Here is a 20,500-nt window from a genome sequence, read left to right as displayed (position 1 = left end):
ACAGACAGTTTATTGAACGAAGAGCTGCGGGAGCTCCGTGAAAGGGCTATGAGAGAGAGAGAGCTACCGGTAGTCAATGCCGCAACACAGCCTCGTACTTCGGGAAACTGGTGGTGTACCTGCGGACATTGTGAAGCTATGGCCACCGAACAGGAGTGTCTGTGTTGCACGGAGTGGGACCTTTTGCTTCGCGACACCCAAGAGACGCATTGTTTTGTACAGTCTGAAGATTTCCCCTCTCTGATAAACAGGGCTGTACTTGAAACTTTTTTCCTTGTCCTGAATATAAATTGGAGACGGCAACCCAGACCGGAGGGACTAGATGAATAGTTATCCACTGAGTAGGTACACTAGACAAGTTATGTTTCACATCGATTAATTTAGGAGCATACAAAAAACTACAGCTCCACTTTCCACTTTTCCACTGGATGCGGAACGGCTGTGGAACGGCTGCGGAACGGCTGCGGAACAGCTCCGGAACGGCGGCGGAGTCATTAGCTTTCCATTAAAGTCAATGTGTGTTCGGTCCGCAGCCCTCCGGAGCAGATACGCAGAGCTTCTATTTTTGCCGGACGGAGACGGAGAGCTCTGCAGCAGTGTGTGTGTGTGTGTGTGTGTGTGTATGCGTGTGTATGCGTGTGTGACGTGTGCCGTATGTGTGTGCTGCATGTGTGTGTGCCGCGTGTGTGCATTGTTTGGAGCAATAACTTCACCTCCTCGTCGGTCCAACACAAGTGTCAGCTTTTGTTGTTCGCTTCGCCATGTTTTGGTTTCGCACTACTAGGGAGAGAAGTAGAAGGAAGGTTCTACGCAGGTGCGGGGACTTGGTGGTGTTGTGTGGCAGTGCTTCACACTACCACCTAGTCACCTGGTGTGCATACTACATCAAATTTCACACACTTTTGCGTCACCATATGCACGCAGATTTCCCCCCCAAAACGCTCATCTAAATGTTGAATAAAAAGTGAGAATGCAACGCCACTTTTGCGTTTTCTCTTCAGATCGTTTCCGTCTAAGCATAGCCTGAAAAGTCTGTGCATTGCGTCATCAAGACCCTTCTGCAGGACTCTCAAATGAGTTGCTGAATAAAAAGGAGAAGCCTGTTTTTGTCTTACTTCTCTCTGAAATCGAGGACACATTGTTACAAAAATTACTATAAACTTCGAGTGGCCAATATGCAGCAGTGGAATGTTACTAAGTACATGTACTCAAGTACTGTACTTAAGTACAAATTTGAGATACTTGTACTTTACTTGAGTCTTTTCTTTTCATGCCACTTTCTACTTCTACTCCGCTACTTTTCAGAGAGAAATATTGTACTTTTTACTCCATGACATTCATTTGACAGCTTTAGTTACTAGTTACTTAACAAATGAAGATTTTTTAACACAAAACACATGTAGTTAAAAAAATATGACGTTTAATTATAAATGAATTTACCCAACAATATAACGACCTACAAGTACAGCTGAAATGATTAGACCGTTAAAACACAGAACCACGGATCGTTTCCAGTTTCTAAAATGTGAGGATTTTTCTGCATTGAGTACTTTTATTTTTAATACTTTTAGTACATTTCCCTGATGATAGTTTATTTTACTTAAGTAACATTTTCAATGCAAGACTTTTACGTGTAACAGAGTATTTTTACCGTGTGGTATTAGTACTTTTACTTGAGTAAAGGATCTGGATACTTCTTCCACCGCTGCCACTATGCAACTGTTGTCATTGTAAACTGCACATGTTGAGTGCTGAAATGCAAAGCTTGACAGGTGTAACAGCAGTAAATAAAGCCGGTGGGGTTCAGGAAATGGTCAATGAAAACTCGATAACAAAATACAACCTTGCTGCAATATATTATGTGCTGGATAGCGTATGCTCTGTGTGTGTCTCTTAACATTGTAGAGAATCTCATCCAGCTGTGTGTTAACCTCTAGTGAGTGATAAATCAAGTGCAGTACAGGTGTATGTGGGTGTACTCCTGTCACAGGAGGCATTTCTGCTTACTCCGGGACAAAAAGATGTGTGTCTCTGTGTGTGCGTACAGTATGTGGTTGGTACGAGGGGCTTTCCACCTTGAAGAGAATTTGCCCTGACAGCACATGTCAATGAAGTAGAGGAGATTGGGTTAAAACAAATACGATGGAGGAGGAGGAGGAGGATGAGGAGGAGGGGAAGCTTGGTGCAGTGCCAACTCTGAGGTCACCTTAATATTTGATCTGCTTCAGTGAATGGAACCATCACAGTATGGCCATACTAGAGAAAGATAGAGAAACAGGGATGGAAAGAAGAAAGTAAGATAAAAAAAAAAGGAAAAACAGAAAGGAAAGGAAAAAAAAGAGATGGGGAGTTACTGTCCGGGGGTGGTGCCCGGTCACGGAAGGCTGGTATCATGTGGACGCGCCGACAGTTTTGTTGTCATTACTTAAAATTCCTCATGGGGGCGGCAGAAACTATGCACTATAGCTTTAAGTCTTATTTTGCTTGTTTTGGCCATCATTTCAGTAAGTTATGATAATACTCTGGGAATTCATTCCTACTTGGGATAGACCGATTATCGGCAAAAGTAAGCTCAATTACCCAAAAATAAAAACGGTATCAGCTAGGGATGTAACGATTACCGGTGTAACGGTAAACCACGATAAAAATGTTGACGATAACAATTACCGTTTTCATTTAAAATATCATTATTATCACAGTGGATTACCACGCTGTGGAAACCGTCTGTTTAATCCTTCCCAGCTTCATCCGAGTCACCTGAAGTTGCCGTGCAGGCGCACTGCGTAGCCTACAACGTGCATTTCTTGAAGTTGGAATCATAGCGAAAGGAGGAGATGACAGCGCTCAGGACATTTGATGTCAAAAGTTGCACTTTTGATAAGGTTTTGCCTATATTTTTGTAGTATAATAAACACTGTTACACTTTTTGAAACTATTTCAGCTTGTGTAGGCCTATCAGTCCTTTCTGAACATATTGAACACACTTTTAAAAATACCGCGATAATACCAAAAACCGTGATCATTTTGGTCACTATAACCGTGAGGTTATATTTTCACACTGTTACATCCCTAGTATCAGCATGAAAACTGCCAAAAGTTCAGGAATGTGACATTGGTCGCCTCAGAAACCACATCAAGCACCTGGACCGCGGCAGCACCATGACGACCCCGAGGCCAATCAGCAAATCAGCCATACAGAGGGTAAACAGCTGATGGACAGACTGATAGGGGAGGGAAAAGAAAACAGAGACGGACAGAGAGTTAGAGAGATGGAGTGATAGAGCGATGGAGAAGGGGCTGATAGAAGGAGACGGACACACAGCACAATGGAGACCAGATCTTTGATACAGATAGAAAATGAAGATGCAGTCTCTGGAACAATGCTAATAAGAAGAAAACCATCAGTATTACCAATGATCTGGTGATCTATCTAGTACATTATTTTAAAATGCCATCTATTTTTTTTATTTGAATTTCTTTACTTTTTCTTCATCACATTAACTTTTTTTAGTCTGTGATGTCTAAATTTGTACCATTTACCATTTGTACCATGTTCATAAGTTGTTTTTTTAGATAGAAAAGGAAGAGAAGACTCGGAGAAAAGAAAGTTAGAAAAAAAAATGTGCAAGTAAATATAGTAGGCTATAATACTATAGAATAAGTAGCTAAGGTGCTGTATAATATAATGCAGAATATTTTCTTTTTTAATGATTATATCACTGATACTGTATGTATTGCTTGTTTGTTTTGTTTTTTGCAAATTGACTGCATTACTGCTGACCATTTTATTGATGTACTTCAAGGTGATAGATTGACTTCCAAAACTCTAACATACCTGGGAGCAATTTATTACTTTTAACTTTCATGCATGTCAATAATCAGTTGGTAATTCACACTATTTGTAATAATAATTATATATTTAGCGTGTGTCCAGTGGTGACAACTATGACAGCGATGTTCATTTTTTGCCTTGATGTGTGTGTGTGTCCAGGCGCTGTACGAGCCTCCAGTATCTTCCCCATCCTGAGTGTGATCCTGCTCTTCATGGGGGGGCTGTGCATCGCCGCCAGCGAGTTCTACAAGTCACGCCACAACATCATCCTCAGCGCCGGCATCCTCTTCGTCTCCGCAGGTACGAAGGGAAGGAGAGGAAGGAGGCAAGGAGGGGTGAGAGAAGGAGAGAGTGAGAGAGGATGGCCAAATGAGCAGGAGGAGAAAGTGTATGTATGTGTGTGTGTGTGTGTGTGTGTGTGTGTGTGTGTGTGTGTGTGGGGTGGAGGGGTGGGGGGGAGGATCCATATGGATGAAAGGCATGACGAATGGATGTGGGGAAAAAGAAGGGTAGAAGTGTTTTGGATGTACTTTAGGAAAAATGATGGAAGGCATCTTCAGAAAATCAATTTTCTTTTGCAATCAACATATATTTTTCTTTGGCTACTGTCACATGAATGGATGGGAACGGATACAGAATTGGACGGATGACAACGCAAAGATGTTATCCTTAAACCTTCAATCATTGATTTTTGGGCCATTTGAGGACAGCGCAACAAGCTGTAACAAGACATATTGGCTATCACCTTATAAAGTTGATAGGACTAACGTTAGCAAACAGTGGCTTATTTTTCATATCGCATCGTCATGGAGCAATATAAGCATTTATTTGGTGTCATGTTTCTGGCAACCAAAGATGAACGTTAAACCAATGTTTACACTTCTTTCAGCGTTGTCTCCACAAACTCCTGAGGGCAATATCTTTCTTTTAGCTAACTGTTCCATGGATGTTCACAAGCTAGTCATGCTCGCTTTGATTGGTGCTGGGCAGGTAGTGTACAGAGAATCATTTAGTTACTAAGACAGCTGTCTACTGTGACCAAAAACACCAGTATTAGAGTGTTGAAAGTCAATCAAAACAGTAAAGTTGCAGGTCATAAAACCAAAATAATGAGCTGAAAGAGCTAAAATGCTCTGTAGAGCTGAGGGGGAAGATTCAGATTCTGTGATAATTACCTCCACCATGGACGTTATGTTTCCAGTTTTGTCTGTTTGTCAGCAGGATTATGGAAAAACCACTAGTCCGATTGTCATGAAACTGTGGAAGGGTTAAGGAAGAACCCACAAAGCTTTGGCGTGAATCTGAATCACAGAGTGGATACACAAATAATTTTTCACTTTCGCTAACGTTGCAAGATAAGGCAAGGCCTTGGCGGAGGTCTGCGCTCTCTGAGTGCCCTTCTAGTTATATGTTGGTTCGTCATTACAAGCAACACCTTTCACATCCCACATAGTCATTTGATCAATTGTTAATGTAGAAATATCAATTAGAGAAGTTTTAATGTCACAATACAAGAATAAGCTAGAAGGGCACTCAGAGAGTGCAGACCAAGTCTTCGCCAAGGCCATGTGCTATCTCACAATGTTAACAAAAGTGAAAAATTTGGATACATGATTCGGATCCGCTCCAAAATTTCTTCCTTGGCCCATGCTACACCCTTCCACCAAGTTTTGCAAGTTTTATGGAAATCGGGACAGTAGTTTTCCCATAATCCTGTTGACAAACAAACAAACCAAACTGAAAAGATAGCTTCCTTGGCGGAGGTAATAAAGCTGCAGTTAAAAACAAACAAAAACAGACATTTTCTTTCCCATTTGACTGACTGGAGACTCTGACTGGAGCCATTGCTTTATTAAAAAAAAAAAATCTAGACATTGTTATTTACCAGTGTATAAAAGAAAATTAAAAAAACACCCAGGATGAGGAGGCAAAGGTGAGGGGAGGTGAGAAAAACACTGATGACAGCACAGTATCAGAACAATTGAAATAGATACACGTCTGCGTTGCAGAGCAGCTCAAAATAAAAAAAAATCAGAAGCCACGATGGCGCTCGCTGACCACCACGTGATGTGTTGCATAGCGCTCAATGTGTGTGTGGCATACAACAATCGCCTCAGGACGAAGCTAGGGAGACAAAGATAGCGCAGGTTTTCATTTTGCCAGAGCATTTTTGTGTTTTTCTGCGTGCAGGCATGTGTGCGTTTGTACTCTGGTTCTAGGCCATGGCCTACTGTGCTGCGCTAGATAACTAGTTCCCCTCCGAGTCAGAAGTGAGAGATGCAGTTCTCTCTGTTTCTCTCTCCTTTTCACTGTCTGTGTCTGTCTCTCTCGCCCTGTTGCTAGGCTAAGAGAAGGCCACTGGGATTACACTCTAAAAATAAGGTGTCCCTGATACTCTTTTGCTCTGATCCTTCTCAATCAGGCCCTCACAGCCCTTACACCTCAGTCTGCTTTTCTGTTTCTTTAAACTGTATTAGTTTCACTGTTTATCTGCATATCTGTCCTTTTGTCTGTCCGTCTGGCAGTCCATGTGTCTATTTCTGGCTACACACAGCCAGAGTGATTATGTATGACACAAATGAAAGATGATCAAAATAGGGGGAGGGAGAAATGGAAAGAGAGATGGAGAGAAAAGGTAGAAGGTAGAGAGGCAGATGAGAAAGATTGGCAGTGAATTGGAACATCGTTGGAGGGAGGAAAGGCTGCGATGAATGGACTTTAGAGATACAGAGAAAGATATTCAAATATAATATAAGAAATAAATGTAAGGCTGAATGTGCCCCAGTTTGCATCTCAAAGAGGGAGAAGGAGCTGTGGGAAATCAGAAAGAATGAGACAGAGAGAGAGAGAGAGAGAGAGAGAGAGAGAGAGAGTGAGAGAGAGAAAGAGAGAAAGAGAAACTACTGGCCTTCAATAGCCACAGTTGAAATCCTGTACTCTGTGAACTACAACATATTCTATTCACATTCCTGCTGTTGACACGCAGATGTAATAACTTACTAATTTATTTGAAGAAGATTTCAGTTCTCTATCACCATCATTCATCAGCTGTCTTCATCTTCTCTGTCCGACAGCTGTTTGGCTACTTGACTTGCTGGACAATAAAAACTTGACCGTAAACAAGTAGCATGCAAGGAACATTTATACAGAAACATGTCAATTAATAATATCAAGTGTTGTTATAACTTATGATCATACTAGGACTGCTGTTCCATTTTTGATGATTGAATCATCAATGCATTAAATTTTTGGATACATGTTAAAAATAAGTTTGAAAAATATTACCTGTTTTAAAAAAAAAGAATCAACTTTTTTCATGTAAATTCTGTAAAGAATTAGGCAGGCCGCTTCACTAGAAACAAGTAAACTTGATTTTAGAAAAAATGTAAATGCCGAAGACGCTAGCAGTCAAAGCTGAGGAGACAACTCTTTACCCTTGGTTTCTTTTTTCTTTTTTGTAGCAGACAATTTTATTTTTATTTAACCTTTATTTAACCAGGTAGTTGAGAACAGGTTCTCATTTGCAACGGCGACCTGGCCAAGACCAGCGTAGGCGTGCAAGACACCAAATAGTTTCACATTCAATACAGTACAAAAACACAGAATACAATATGTGCAGAATAAGTGGGCAATTACAAATGCTGGCACGTAGTGAGGTGCAAGTAAGTCGATGGATGTGCAATATACATGAACAGAGAGTCTATATCACTGCTGAGATGGTGTAAAGGGTTGATGGTGTAAAGAGTCAGTAAACAGTCACAATGATAATAACTGTGATGATTTTGGTTGTTTAGTGTGTGGGCCTACTTGAGTAACTGTTTGGCTGTATTTTAGTTTTGATCTAATCCTTTTCCCTCTTCCTCTGTCCCAGGCCTGAGCAACATCATAGGAATCATTGTGTACATATCAGCCAACGCTGGGGACCCTTCCAAGAGTGACTCCAAGAAGAACAGCTACTCCTACGGCTGGTCCTTCTACTTCGGCGCCCTCTCCTTCATCATGGCCGAAATGGTGGGCGTGCTGGCCGTGCACATGTTCATCGACCGCCATCGGGAGTTGCGCGTGGGGGCGCGAGCCGCCGACTACCTCCAAGGTGCTGCCATCACGCGCATCCCCAGCTACCGCTACCGCTATCGACGCCGCTCACGCTCTTCGTCCCGGTCCACGGATCCCTCGCACTCCCGCGAGGCATCGCCGGTGGGCCTGAAGGCCTTCGGGACGCTGCCCTCCACCGAGCTGTCCATGTACACGCTGCCCAAGGGCCAAACGGGCACCCCGACAGCCACCTACAACTCCACGGAGAGGGACCACAACTTCCTGCAGGTCCACAACTGTATCCAGAAGGACCTGAAAGACTCAGGCGGCACCGCCAACCGACGCACCACACCTGTATGAAACTGATGCGAGGGACCTCAGACAATAAAAAAAGAAAAAATCAGAGGGAATTTTTGGGGGGAGGCGGCAAAAGACGGATAATGGTGTAAAGGAGACGGAAGGGGAGAAGGGGGCTTTAATGGATACATGGAGTGAGGGGTAATAGCGACATAGGGGAAGTTCTGAGTGCTCCACAACACCTCAGATGATCACTGAGTTTCTGTTTTAAAAAAAGGAAACGGAAAAAAAATGCGTAAAAAAAGAAACATGCATGATTTTCCCATCTACCATTGTTTAACAATGTTTTGAACATGTTTGTAAAGATATGAGGGGGAGGATGGAGAAAGAGGAGTTTGGGAGGGGGGGGTGGCATGGGGGGGGGGGGGGGCTGGTTGTTCGTCTCGGGGCTGTGGAACCGTGAAGTGGTGGGCTGGGCCAGACTGCCCGTTTAAAGGTGAACTTTATATTCTTTACTCTTCCTCAGTCTGATGAAAAGGGGGCGTTAGTTGACCCCTCGGCCCCGCCTATGATCCCGCCCTCGCACGACCATCCCACAAGCCTTCCCACCCCCACCCCCCGCCCCACCCCCCCAACACAACACACCTTAACCTCCCTTAAACCCCACTCCTTTCTTTATTTGCTGTATCTTCTTGATTTCATTCTTTATTCGCATTAATACTGTGAACCATTGCGGTGTGGGATTTTAGCAGGGAGCAAATTCAGGCCGCAAAAAAAGAAACATAAAAAAAAAAAACAACACATAAGTTAATATATGTATTGATTATATATAAATAAAAGAATATATATATGTTAATAAATCATGACTACACTTCCCTGGCGCAAAAATATCAACAAGAAAAAAAAAAGAAAAAGGAAAACAAAGTAACTTAACAAGTGAAATTAAATCAAGTCGTCATGGAAACTAAACCAAGACCGAGGATTCTTCGTGACTGGATCATTTGACGGGCAAAGGCTTCCGCCTACTTGATAAACTTCTATTGGTTAGTATAAGACACATTATCACATTCTTTTACAACAACAAAAAAAACAAATCTTTTGGCCTTCCGCCGAAACCCTGGCAGCCATCCTTGTTCGGGGTCAACTAGAATTGAAAAGGTTGACCTCACTTTTTTTTTTTTTGCTCCATAAAGGGGCGGAGTGAAGCGAGAACTCTGGGTAATGGAGGATCTCTCAGCAAACTTGAAGAAGACTGTGGACAATGAGACGTCACTACTGCCAAAGACACAAAGTAGTGCGTGAGACAACATGGCTACCAGCGAGGTGAAGCTAAGTGACTCCAAAAAATTAAGAATTTACATGCATGCTAATCAAAATCATCCAATCTGCTTTTAAGGAACCTACGTTTTGAACTGAACTGAACAATGATACCATGTAAGGGCAGTGGGGGTGACAAAGTAGAAAATAATGTTACAGTACTGTGTCTATTTAAATTTTTCTTTTCTTTTTTTTTTTTTTTGAGTGGGTAATTTGGGGTGGGGCTTCATTATGCTTAAAACAAAAAACTTTGGAGAACGTATCAAGGCTTTTTTTTTTTAACAGAAGAAAATCTTATCTTGACTTTTCATTTCATTTTTATTTTCTCGGTTCATTTGAACTCTCACACAGCCTTAGCCTCTTTCTTTGTCTCATTTTTCTTGTTCGTTGGTTTTTGCGTTGTGTTGTTGTAAATGAGAATTTAAAAAAGAAAACGCGTAATATCTTTCAAGGTGCCAAAACTGAATGATTCTGAACTTGGATGCATCAAGTCCTGATGACGAATAAAAATTGAACCCCCCCATAGGGAACAGAATGAGTGTTTGTTGTATCACGTGTTTGCAGAGTCCAGTTAGACCTGAGAAGGACCAGTCTACTTTAGGATTTAAAGGTGCTCTAAGTGATGTCACGTGTTTTTTAGGCTACAACATGTTTTGTCACATACAGCAAACATCTCCTCACTATCCGCAAGCTGCCTGTCCCCTGAACACACTGTAAAAAAATGCGGTCTCTGTAGACAGCCCAGGCTCCACAAACGGCAACAAAAACAAACTGCGTCAACCTGCACCACGAAACATAACAAACAGTGTTCCAGCGTTCCAGCCAATAACCGACAAGAAGGATTTGGGGGTGGGGGTTGGGGGGTTAGTGCGCGGAAGGGAGTGGGAGGGGACGGGATGAGGAGGAGGGAGGGGCGAGCTAGCCTCCGTTTTATTTGACAATACTTCGAACGGCAACAAGAAGTGACATCACCCAACATCGCTTAGAGCACCTTTAAGGCATTTTAGCAAGAAGACAGAGAAAGACAGATAGCAAAAATGAGAGAAAGATACGATTCTAGAGATTTGAAGGTGAGAGACACACAGCAGCAAGGTACACTGGGTACTGCCATTCATTTAACCCTTTGACAGACTATATAATCTGTCTTTAAAAAGGTCTGATGGTAAAGAATCCCTGAACGTGATGCAACTCAAAGCTTAGCCAATTGAAAGAAGAAGTTTACCCCTTCCTTTTCTATGGGACTCAAATGAAATGCCTCGGCAAATTTAAACTTGATGTAAATGTGACTGAAGTTTGTCAACAAGCTTTTGGTTTGCCGACAAACTGTCAAAGAAAATGCAGTGGTTGCCAGGAAATTTATGTTTTTTTTTTCCAGGTGTGGAAAATGCTGATGGAAGAGAAGATCATTATCGGAGTTTCTGGGATCCGATTGGAGGTTGCTTTTTTTACACAATGTTTGCAACCTGCTACCACACAAGCCTTGACACCTATAGAGACGAGCAAGAATTGGCGTAGGCAGTGTTGAGTGATTTGTTTGCTCAACCATCAGTCCAACCAACATTTGCCTTCTTGCTAAAGAGTGAAACACTGTTCAACATTCATTTTGCAGGCTAGATAGCTTATTTATAGCCTAGAAATCTAGACGCACCCTAGCGGCAGTAAATTTAATTTGCAGCCAGGGTCAGTCTAGCAACTCTCTGTTGGCTTGCGAGCTGGAAAAACCAAATTCTGGTCGGGCCAATCACATCGTGTATAGAGTCGGTGGGCAGGCTTAACATAATGACGGCAGAGTTGCGATGGTTCCGCGTGAATTCCCTGCTACTTGAAAACAAAGAAGATGGCTGCTGCTGCTGGCGAACAGCGGTCTTTCAAATCGGCTTTGGCCGCGACTCTGGAAGACTTGGAGTTAAGCTTTTCTTTGAGAAAAGAATGAAGAACGGCACTGAAGTCATTCTTAAAAAAGGAAGATGTGTTCGGAGTTTTGCCGACCAGATACGGCAAAAGTTGAATCTATCAACTAGCGTTGCTCTGGTTGGTTGTAGCGCTATCCTATTGCGTGCAGAGGGAGTTTGAAAGACAACCGTTTATCCCGCCCCTCGGATTGAGCCCTGCCAATGGTGAGTTCCCAGACCCAACATCTTGATGTGGGTCTGGCTTGTCGGGCTAGCTTATTTAGTCAGCTGTAGCACATTAAACAGCTTAGAAACATATATATTTAAAAGTCAAGATCGGTCAGTTTAGACGCTGAACGGTCTGGTCTATGTTTTTCAATACCACTGCTAAGGAAACAATTTTTTTTCCCTCGACTTGTTAGCTAAGAACAAGTTGTGTCTCAGCGTCACAGTTAAGTCAGCTGTCACTCAAATCCATACAGTGGCCCAGGTTAATTTCTGATGTAGCTTTTTTTTACTTCATAACGGGATAGTTTTTTGTGATTTCAGTTGGACTTGCTGTAATACATCCACGTTTCAGTGGAATAGCTGCCATAGCATGCAACACCATCATACACATCATAATAGGTTTGCTACAGCATTACTTGCCTCGGCTTCTCCATCTCACACTGCACAGCATTTTCTCACAGAGAACATTAAAATGCTTGAGCTCGTCGGGGTAATAGTGGTAGAAAATGCAGCAGCACATTGCAGCACAGGCAAGACTTCCTCAGGGTGCAAACAGTGTGTACCGCAACATGTTGTATACTGTTGGCACTGTTTTTAACCCATTGAGTAAAGTAAACTGGACAAAGAACGCTCTGTCCTTTGTCTTTCTGTACTTTTTTTCCCTTCAAATTACTCTTTCGTCCTTATTTACTCTGCCATGTCCTTGTTCACGCTATCACTTTCTCCCTACATAGTTCAGATTTTTCGCTCACTTATTCACTGCCTTGCTCACTCACTCATTCCCTTTTTCCATTTCTCTGTTAGCTCTCCATTAGCCGGCTGATCTGCCGTTCCATCAGCTGTAGAATAAATGTCAAATTCAACATCAGCCCCGATGTCCTGCTGCATGATACCCTGTCTCTACGTGCTCTCCCTCTCTCTTTCTCTATCCCTCCTTCCCTCGCTCTCCCTCCCTTCCTCCCTACCTCCCTCCCTCTCTCTCTCTCTCTCTCTCTCTCTCTCTCTCTCTCTCTCTCTCTCGCTCTCTCTCTCCCTCTCCTCCCCTGGTGCGATGATCAAAGTGGCTTGCATGTCTCTCTGCAGTAGTGCTGTGATCGCTGAAGAGAGGCGAGCGAGGGAGGGAAGAGAACAGAGGGAGGAGAGAGAAAAGGGAGTGGAGCAGCCTGATTCAGGAAGCACCACACTCCCCCCCTCTGGTGTGGAGGTACATCATGATTTTCTCATTTTAGTGTTCGAACTCGGTGACCCCCACCGAAGTTCATGGAACGTAAATCTTCCACAGCAGTGTCTGTTAGAAGCATGAATATAGTGGAGGGTAAATTCAGACTTTCCCTTTAGGATTAACACCAGCATGAATTGCTATACATATGTGATGTGTGCTGCCAGAATAATTATACACTTTGACAGTCTTAGATTGTAATTAATTAATACAATTAATTTTAACAAAAGCTACATGTTATATGCTATATGCTATATGTCCTGGCCAATCAGAGCTTGTGCTGCTGCCTCATGAGATCGCTACATGTCTTTAAATTAGAGGAAGCTGTCTTTAAACTAAAGCAACTACGATATGGAAACCGCAAAATGGCTAGTTAACATTAATTGGATGGAATGAGATAGGAAGAAACGTACAAGTAAATAAATAAGAAAAAGTAGAATTTAAAAGCATTTTATAAAATAGTTTGACTATTCCATTTGAAAATAAAAGTATTCATTCATAATTCAAAGACAGAATAAGGAATAAGGAAAACAGAATTGCTACATTTTTTTGGCTGGGAGCTATATGAGATATAGCATGCTTATTAACGGTCTTAAGATGCTGGAAAGCTCCAAATTGTATTACCTGAGAGAGCCAGGCTAGCTGTTTCCCAGCTGTTTACAGTCTTTATGCTAAGCTAACTGGCTTACTGCAAATGGACAGATAATAGATTAGTATCATCTGTTTATTAGGGCTGTAACGATATGCGATACGAAACGGAAATCGTAACAGATCCACGAACCCGTGTTGCAGTGTGAAAAGGCAGAATCGCGACACACCCCTTCCGACTCCCAGAGTTATCCTTCCCATCCAGATCACAAGATCACATTGCAAGTTGCGTTTTAAGCTCTTCTTTTTTCTGCTTGTGGAGAGCTACGTGACACATACAACTATATTGATGAGGACCGGCGAGTTAAATCGGCCGTCCGAGAGTATACCAGGCAGACACACTGACTCTTTGGTGTTCAGTTTATACAGGTTTTTCAAATGTTATTAAATTAAAAAAAAATTCTCAAAATCTCTCTTTTTTTCTCTCCTCCAACCCCCTTTAAGGGGTAACAAAGAAATGGTTGGGTACCACTGATTTAGTATAGGATTTGGGAGAGCTGTTTGTTGCATTTCACACTGTATAATTTGCAAATTCCTTTTGGGATGCTGATATTAGTACCAAGCCATAAAGACTGGCAGCCTTTGCCGGCCTCTACCATCCATTTTACAACGTGGGCCCCCATGAGGTTTCAAAGATTCTACAATTTACCTCCTTTAAAATGTGAATGCAAATAACTTTGTTTTGGATGATATTGGACAGATTTTGCAAAACAGGGTGTTTCTGAAAGGGCAGACAGGTTGTAATGAAATAAAACGTGTTTGTTGTTATGCAGGTGAGCTTGGAGGCTGATTTTTGTCACGCTGCAGTTCAGACAGGAGGGTAGCAGATCTGGGGGAACAGCTGCTGTGTCCTCCCTCACCTGCAATTAGCAAGCTTTTTAGGTCACGGACAGTTAGGGGCTACAGAACAAGCCATGCTTAGACACACACACACACACACACACACACACACACACACACACACAGAGCGTGAGAGAGAGAGAGAGAGAGAGAGAGAGAGAGAGAGAGAGTGATAGTTGGTATGAGATAGGGAGCGATAGAGACAGCTAACCTTTACTTCCTAAAATATAAACAAGTTGAGAGTTGTTGAGGTCAACTCAATCAAATTACTATAATATGAGTTAGCCTAATTAACAATTATGTTATAATAGAATAATTTGGTCATATTGCTATGGGGCATGACTGCTATAAATTGCAAAGGAACATGAGAAAATGAAACAGATCAAATAAGAGAGAAAGTCACCAACAGAAAAAGAGCTGATCCACAGGAAAAGTGAATGAGGAACAGAAAAAGAGAGAGTGTAGGTGTAAGATATGAGATGGAACTCTTTGCCCTGTGCTCAGGCTGTGTCATGAATACAAAACTGTGTTTGTTTAGGTGAGGAGCACTGCAGTGAAATAAAATGATGTCCCAAAGTAGACCATATTGCACAGAACTGACGAGCAGAGATGCAGATAGGTATGCCAGGGACAATTGCAGTTGTAATGGTGTAACTGGCGGATCACCAAACATGCTATGTGCACTTTATACGATGTAAACGAGCAAGCCTCATTTGCAAAAATGGAACATATGCAACAACTGTAGCGAGTAGTACGAAAGCCCTGAAATTCCATCTAGGGAGGCTTGTTGCAGACTGATCTCATGAAGTGGCGTATGTATGACACGCCAATTCGTATGTGTTATCAAGACACATACTCGCTTTTTAGCGTGTGTATCAACGCCGTTTGGCCTCCATTGACTTACATTACCTTGCGATTTGTGTGAATTTACGCCGTAGCGAGTAGTATGAAAGGGTGAAAATCTGCGTAGGGAGGTTGGTCGGGGTGGTGGATGGGTCAAACACAGGACTTTCACCCAGGAGACCGGGGATCGTGTCCCGGGTGTCACGTTTCCTAAACTCAACCGTCGCTTTCTTCTTTTCCTAAACCCAACCGGTTCTTCTTTTCCTAAACCCAACCCGTCCACTGTATACGACGCTCAAAATGCGTGCAGATAACACGCCACTTGGCTTTAGAAAGTGGCGTGTATGTTTACGTCCGCTGTATACAGCATAGACATACACACGGATGCGTACAGATAACACGCCACTTGGCTTTAGAAAGTGGGCGTGTATGTTTACGCGAAGTCATGATGTCATGTTGCTTGTTGGGGTGGTGGATGGGAGAAACAACACAGGATTTTCACCCTGGAGACAGGGGTTCGTTTCCTGCGTTTCACTTTTCCTAAACCCAACTGTCCTGTTGTTGTCCCGTTCTTCTTTTCCAAACCCAACTGTCCCTTACTTGTCCAGCTTGTCACGGAAACGTACCTTTTATAAGCCCAGCCGCTATCTTTTCCTTAACCTAACTGCGTCAAAAGAGGCGCCAGTAGTCCCGACCAAGCGCGTTTAGATATGACGCTAAAGGAGACTTTTAGTGTCAATAACAACGCCAAAAGCACCTGACCAAGCGTCCGTATTTTACCAGATGGGAGTGAGAATGTGTTGACATATGACTCTGAGATATTTCTAGGTAATTTAAGTGTAAATAAATGATCACAACATTGTATAAAATGATGACAACATTCCCAACTGCACGAATAGGGACGCAAGATCAAGAAATCGAAACTTTTTATGCACTTTTTATGTACTGTTGAAACAGTTATTGGCTGCTCATCCACAAAACGTATAAATCCAAGAGAAAAGTCCCAATTGGTGGTGATTTATCATCTGCAATCCTTATAGTAATATTTTCAAAAGTGCACTAAAAAGTATCATAATAACCCAAGGGCCCATAGAGTGCTAGATGACCTGCTTTTATGAGGCTGAAATTCATACATAAGCCATCCTTCCAATATCAATGCATACCCCAGGTTTGGTAATGATCAAAGCATGACCAGCATATCTTCCTGCTGTATGGCTGCACAAATACAAATTGGCAACAACAATTGTGTTAACAATCAAATTGTTAACACAGTAATACAGCAACTTTCAACTTTATTTTGTCCCTGGAGGGCAATTGGTTTTGCAGCAAGGTATACAATACATGAAAAACAACATAGTCATACAATACAGAAGGAGATAGGGGGTGACCTGAATACCAGTGGGCTACAAGACCAACAATAGTCACTATTGACCGATTTTGACATTTCCAAGTGTACAAAGCACAGCATCAGTAACATCTAAAAAAGCGGCCGAATGAAGAAAAAGCTACAAATACCCACAATAAAGTGCAAAGTGACCAGGCATGTTGAATACATGATCAACATCTCTTCTATCATAACACAGCAGCATAACTGAAAGTTATGTCTTGCTGCAGCATTTAACTGAAGGACGTCAACCCGTAACATATCAGTAAACAGTGCACTCCTTAGTCCTAATTGTTTTCCTGATATGTAGAGTTTGGCTGTGGTAAATATGATAAAAAATATTAATTTGGTGCAGGATGCCATTGTTGTTTGAGTCCAGGTATTTAGATTTATAAACCATACATGCACTTTTAAATTGAGTATGTAGGTGCATATATTGAGAATGTGCAACCTTTTTGTTATTCCCTATTTAACTCAATTACTGCAAGGCCGCACTATAGTAGTTCTGTGCCCACTGGGGCCGTGAATGATAAAATGCACTTATGGTATACTTTAGATAAAAGCACCCACGTAATGGCACATGTAAGCATTAATGTGAGGCATGAGCAGTTTTAAAATATTCATCAGTGGCCTGCTGAGTACTGCAATATGCCCTGCATTAATTACTGAAAATCATAAGATAGTCTTTAGTTCTACTTGGTTATAATCAGACATAAAACAAATCTATCTCCAATATGAATTTAACCAAACTGTGGAGGAAGAGGTGGTCGTGTCCTGCATCAGTGATCTTGACAGCTATGAAAAGCATCTGAATTATTACTAATTTTACCCTGACACACATTCCCCAGTTCCTAACCATCCCACCGTCAGAAACATCACACAGTTGACATCTATCACCTACTACAGATCTGTCAGCTTTGAATGGGATGCGGCAGTGACCGCTTTTGCCCTCTCTTGTGGCTAAAAGGTGAACAGCAGTTGCTCCTGCTGTGATAGAGGTCTGCGCCAAAAGGGAAGACCTGCTTTGAATACTAATTGAGAGTGAATAACTTCGTGAAATGGGAACATATGACACTGTCTTGATGTGAGGTGTATCGAGCCAACCAAAACAGGCTTGTCTCAACATTTCTATAATCGCTGACCAACTGTTTCAATATCTGTCGAAATGAAAAAGTATCTCCCAAAGCAACAAGCAACAGCCCACACTCTATCCTAAGTGATATTCCCAAGACATGATGCTCCATTTAAAACGAATAGAAGACAGACAGCATGCCGGATACTGTTGAAGTGCTTAGAGTGATTTTCCAGAATGGATTACACTTTTATGTGTATGTGTGTGTACAATAATGGCTCACATCTAAATCAAAGCTCCAGGAAAGTGCTTTGCAATGCCACACATATTACACATATTTATATGCACATTGGTGGGCACAAATAGAGGTAAAATATGTATAATCTCCATCCTGATACACAAAGCACCCTGATGTGACAGACGTTATTGCTATTATTTGGATTTTGTGCCCATATGCTTGGAAGAAAACCAGACACACAAGAAAACACATACTGTACAGACACCCTCACACACACACACACACACACACACACACACACACACACACACATTATAGACACAAAAATGAAAAAATGAGGACAGAAAGAAAAAGGAGAAAGATCTTAATTGCTGTAATTATGATCACCCACTCAAGGAGTACGAAAACATTGTGCTTAAATAACAATTACAAGCTGTTAAATACAGATTCTGTAAAGAACCTCATTACAAATCAGTTATCATTTTGCAGGAAAAAAGTTGCCGATAAAGTTATCTAGTAACTTCATGGGCCCTATTTTAACGATCTAAGCACACAGCGTGAAGCGCATGGCGCAGGTGCGTTTAGGGCGTGTCCAAATCCACTTTTGCTAGTTTGACGGCGGAAAAAAGGGTCCGCGCGCCGGTTCAAAAGGGTTGTACTTAGTGTCTTCATTAATTCATAGGTGTGTTTTGGGCGTAACATGCAATAAACCAATCAGACTATCATCTCCCATTCCCTTTAAAAGCCAGGCGCGTTTGTACATTGGCGCATTGCTATTATGATGGTGGATTTGCACCGTAATATTTTTATTTGTAATCTTTTGCACATTTGTGTGCTGCTGCGCTTCCCTGTGTATGTAACAAGCATACTGTGCGCACGCTGTGCATGAGCCTAGGCGCATTTTACTAATTTGCTGTTAAAATAACAATGTAATGCTGCGTTATTGACGTTAGACCAGGTTTTTGTTGGTCAATGGCGCGATCACTTCCCGCTGCCTCAAGATAGCAAAACGCCACGAATGCACCTGAACACACCTCCCTGTAAGACCAGCACGGCCATGGGCGCAAAGATGGGCGCAGGTGCGTTTGCTATTTCAACGACACGGGCGCTGGACGGGAAACTGACAACTGTTGTCAATTTCTAAAACTAGCAAAGACACTTGCGTCGGGCTTTGTGCTGCGCTGCACTGGGTGCAAGATAGGGCCCTATAAGTTTATAAAAAAAACCCTACATTCCTCAACAGACAGCTGGTACACAGAAGTGAAGGAAAAACTTCGACAGAGAGTCTCATGATTATTACACGCCGCAGTCACTTTCAATGTAGCGCATAATGAGATAAAAACCATTGTGTCTGGCTTGAACCAGCGTGCCCCTCATTTGAATGGTGGCAGCTGGTCTGAGAGGCAGGGAGACAACAAGGACATGGCTTTGACCTGCTTTGAATGGGAGACTGCTAATTAGAACAGTGATTACTGGTTGTTAGCGCCGCGCCGGGGACATGCCTGAAACGCTGTGAGAGGGCTGCAGCTGGGGAGTTAACACAAACAGGGAGAGGGAAAGAGAGAGAGAGAGAGAGAGAGAGAGAGAGAGAGAAAGAGAGAGAGAGAGTTAAACAGAGAGAGGGGAAGAGATAGGATTGGGAAGAGAAGAGATGGCGAGCAGGAAGGACGACTGATAAAGGAAGAGGTTAAAGAGCCCCTATAATACTCTTGGAGTCTACTAGAATAGGTTTACATGCTTTGATGTTCAAAAAACATTTCATGTTAGGCGCCCAGATAGCTCGGGCACCCATATATAGAGGTTTACTCCTCGACGCAATGGCCGCGGGTTCGACTCCGACCTGCGTCCCTTTGCTGCATGTCATTCCCCCTCCCTCTCCCCATTCATGTCTTCAGCTGTCCTGTCAAAAATAAAGGCCTAAAATGCCCCAAAAAAAATCCACAAACATTTCATGTTTCTCATACTGCCCACTGCTGCAGCTCCTCTGCCGGAAACGCTCTGTCTGAGCTCTTGGCCCGCCTTCCCGAAAAAGTCCAGTCTGCTCTGATTGGTCAGCTGGCCCACTCTGTTGTGATTGGTCAACCAAATTCAAACAAGCCGCTGGACGGGTTGTGCCTGCTCAGGCAGCACCTATGGGCAGCACATATGAAAAACTGGGCTGGCTTTCTCAATCAGTGACGTCACTAATTGAGGAATTTCAAACAGGAATGTGGGTAAGGCGTTTCAGGCAGTTGAGAAAAAGTGCTGTCTATGGGAGAGAAAGCTCCATTTGGAGTGAAATGGGTTTTTTTGTACTTTATACAACTATTACCTAGAGAAAAAACTATATAGCACACTAAAAGACAGGAAAAATCCAAAACGCATAATAGGGTCTCTTTAAGAGAAAGTGAGACAGAGAGAAATGAAAAAGCAAGTGAGAAAGAGATGGAGAAAGATGAGGGCACGAACAAAGTGACATCGAGATTACTGTACAAGAACACATAAACAATGGGAGGGTGGGAGGCAATAAATAAGATACCTTTGTTCCACCAAAAATCTGGAACAGCCATCTTTGCAGAGGACAGGAGAGGAGGTACAGACAATGAGCTGGAGTCTTATTTTAGTGTTGGTAATGTGTGTAGAGCGCGAACGAGCAGATGAGAGACGACACAGCTA

General features: G+C 42.5%; 1 protein-coding gene across 1 annotated transcript in view; it reads left to right on the top strand.

Moving 5' to 3' along the window:
- The window catches only part of LOC116042958 (voltage-dependent calcium channel gamma-2 subunit-like), a 73,897-nt gene extending 63,881 nt beyond the window's left edge, over window positions 1-10,016 (top strand). The window contains exons 3-4 of the mRNA XM_031289443.2: window positions 3,992-4,132; window positions 7,704-10,016. Of these exons, the coding sequence (XP_031145303.1) occupies window positions 3,992-4,132; window positions 7,704-8,227 (665 nt within the window). The 3' untranslated portion in view covers window positions 8,228-10,016. The remainder of the gene's footprint in view (window positions 1-3,991; window positions 4,133-7,703) is intronic.
- Window positions 10,017-20,500: the final 10,484 nt, after the last annotated feature.

This window comes from Sander lucioperca, chromosome 4, assembly GCF_008315115.2.
Source record: "Sander lucioperca isolate FBNREF2018 chromosome 4, SLUC_FBN_1.2, whole genome shotgun sequence".
Lineage (NCBI taxonomy): Eukaryota > Metazoa > Chordata > Actinopteri > Perciformes > Percidae > Sander > Sander lucioperca.
Note: the sequence above shows the minus strand (reverse complement) of the source record. Positions and strands in the feature narration are given on the sequence as shown.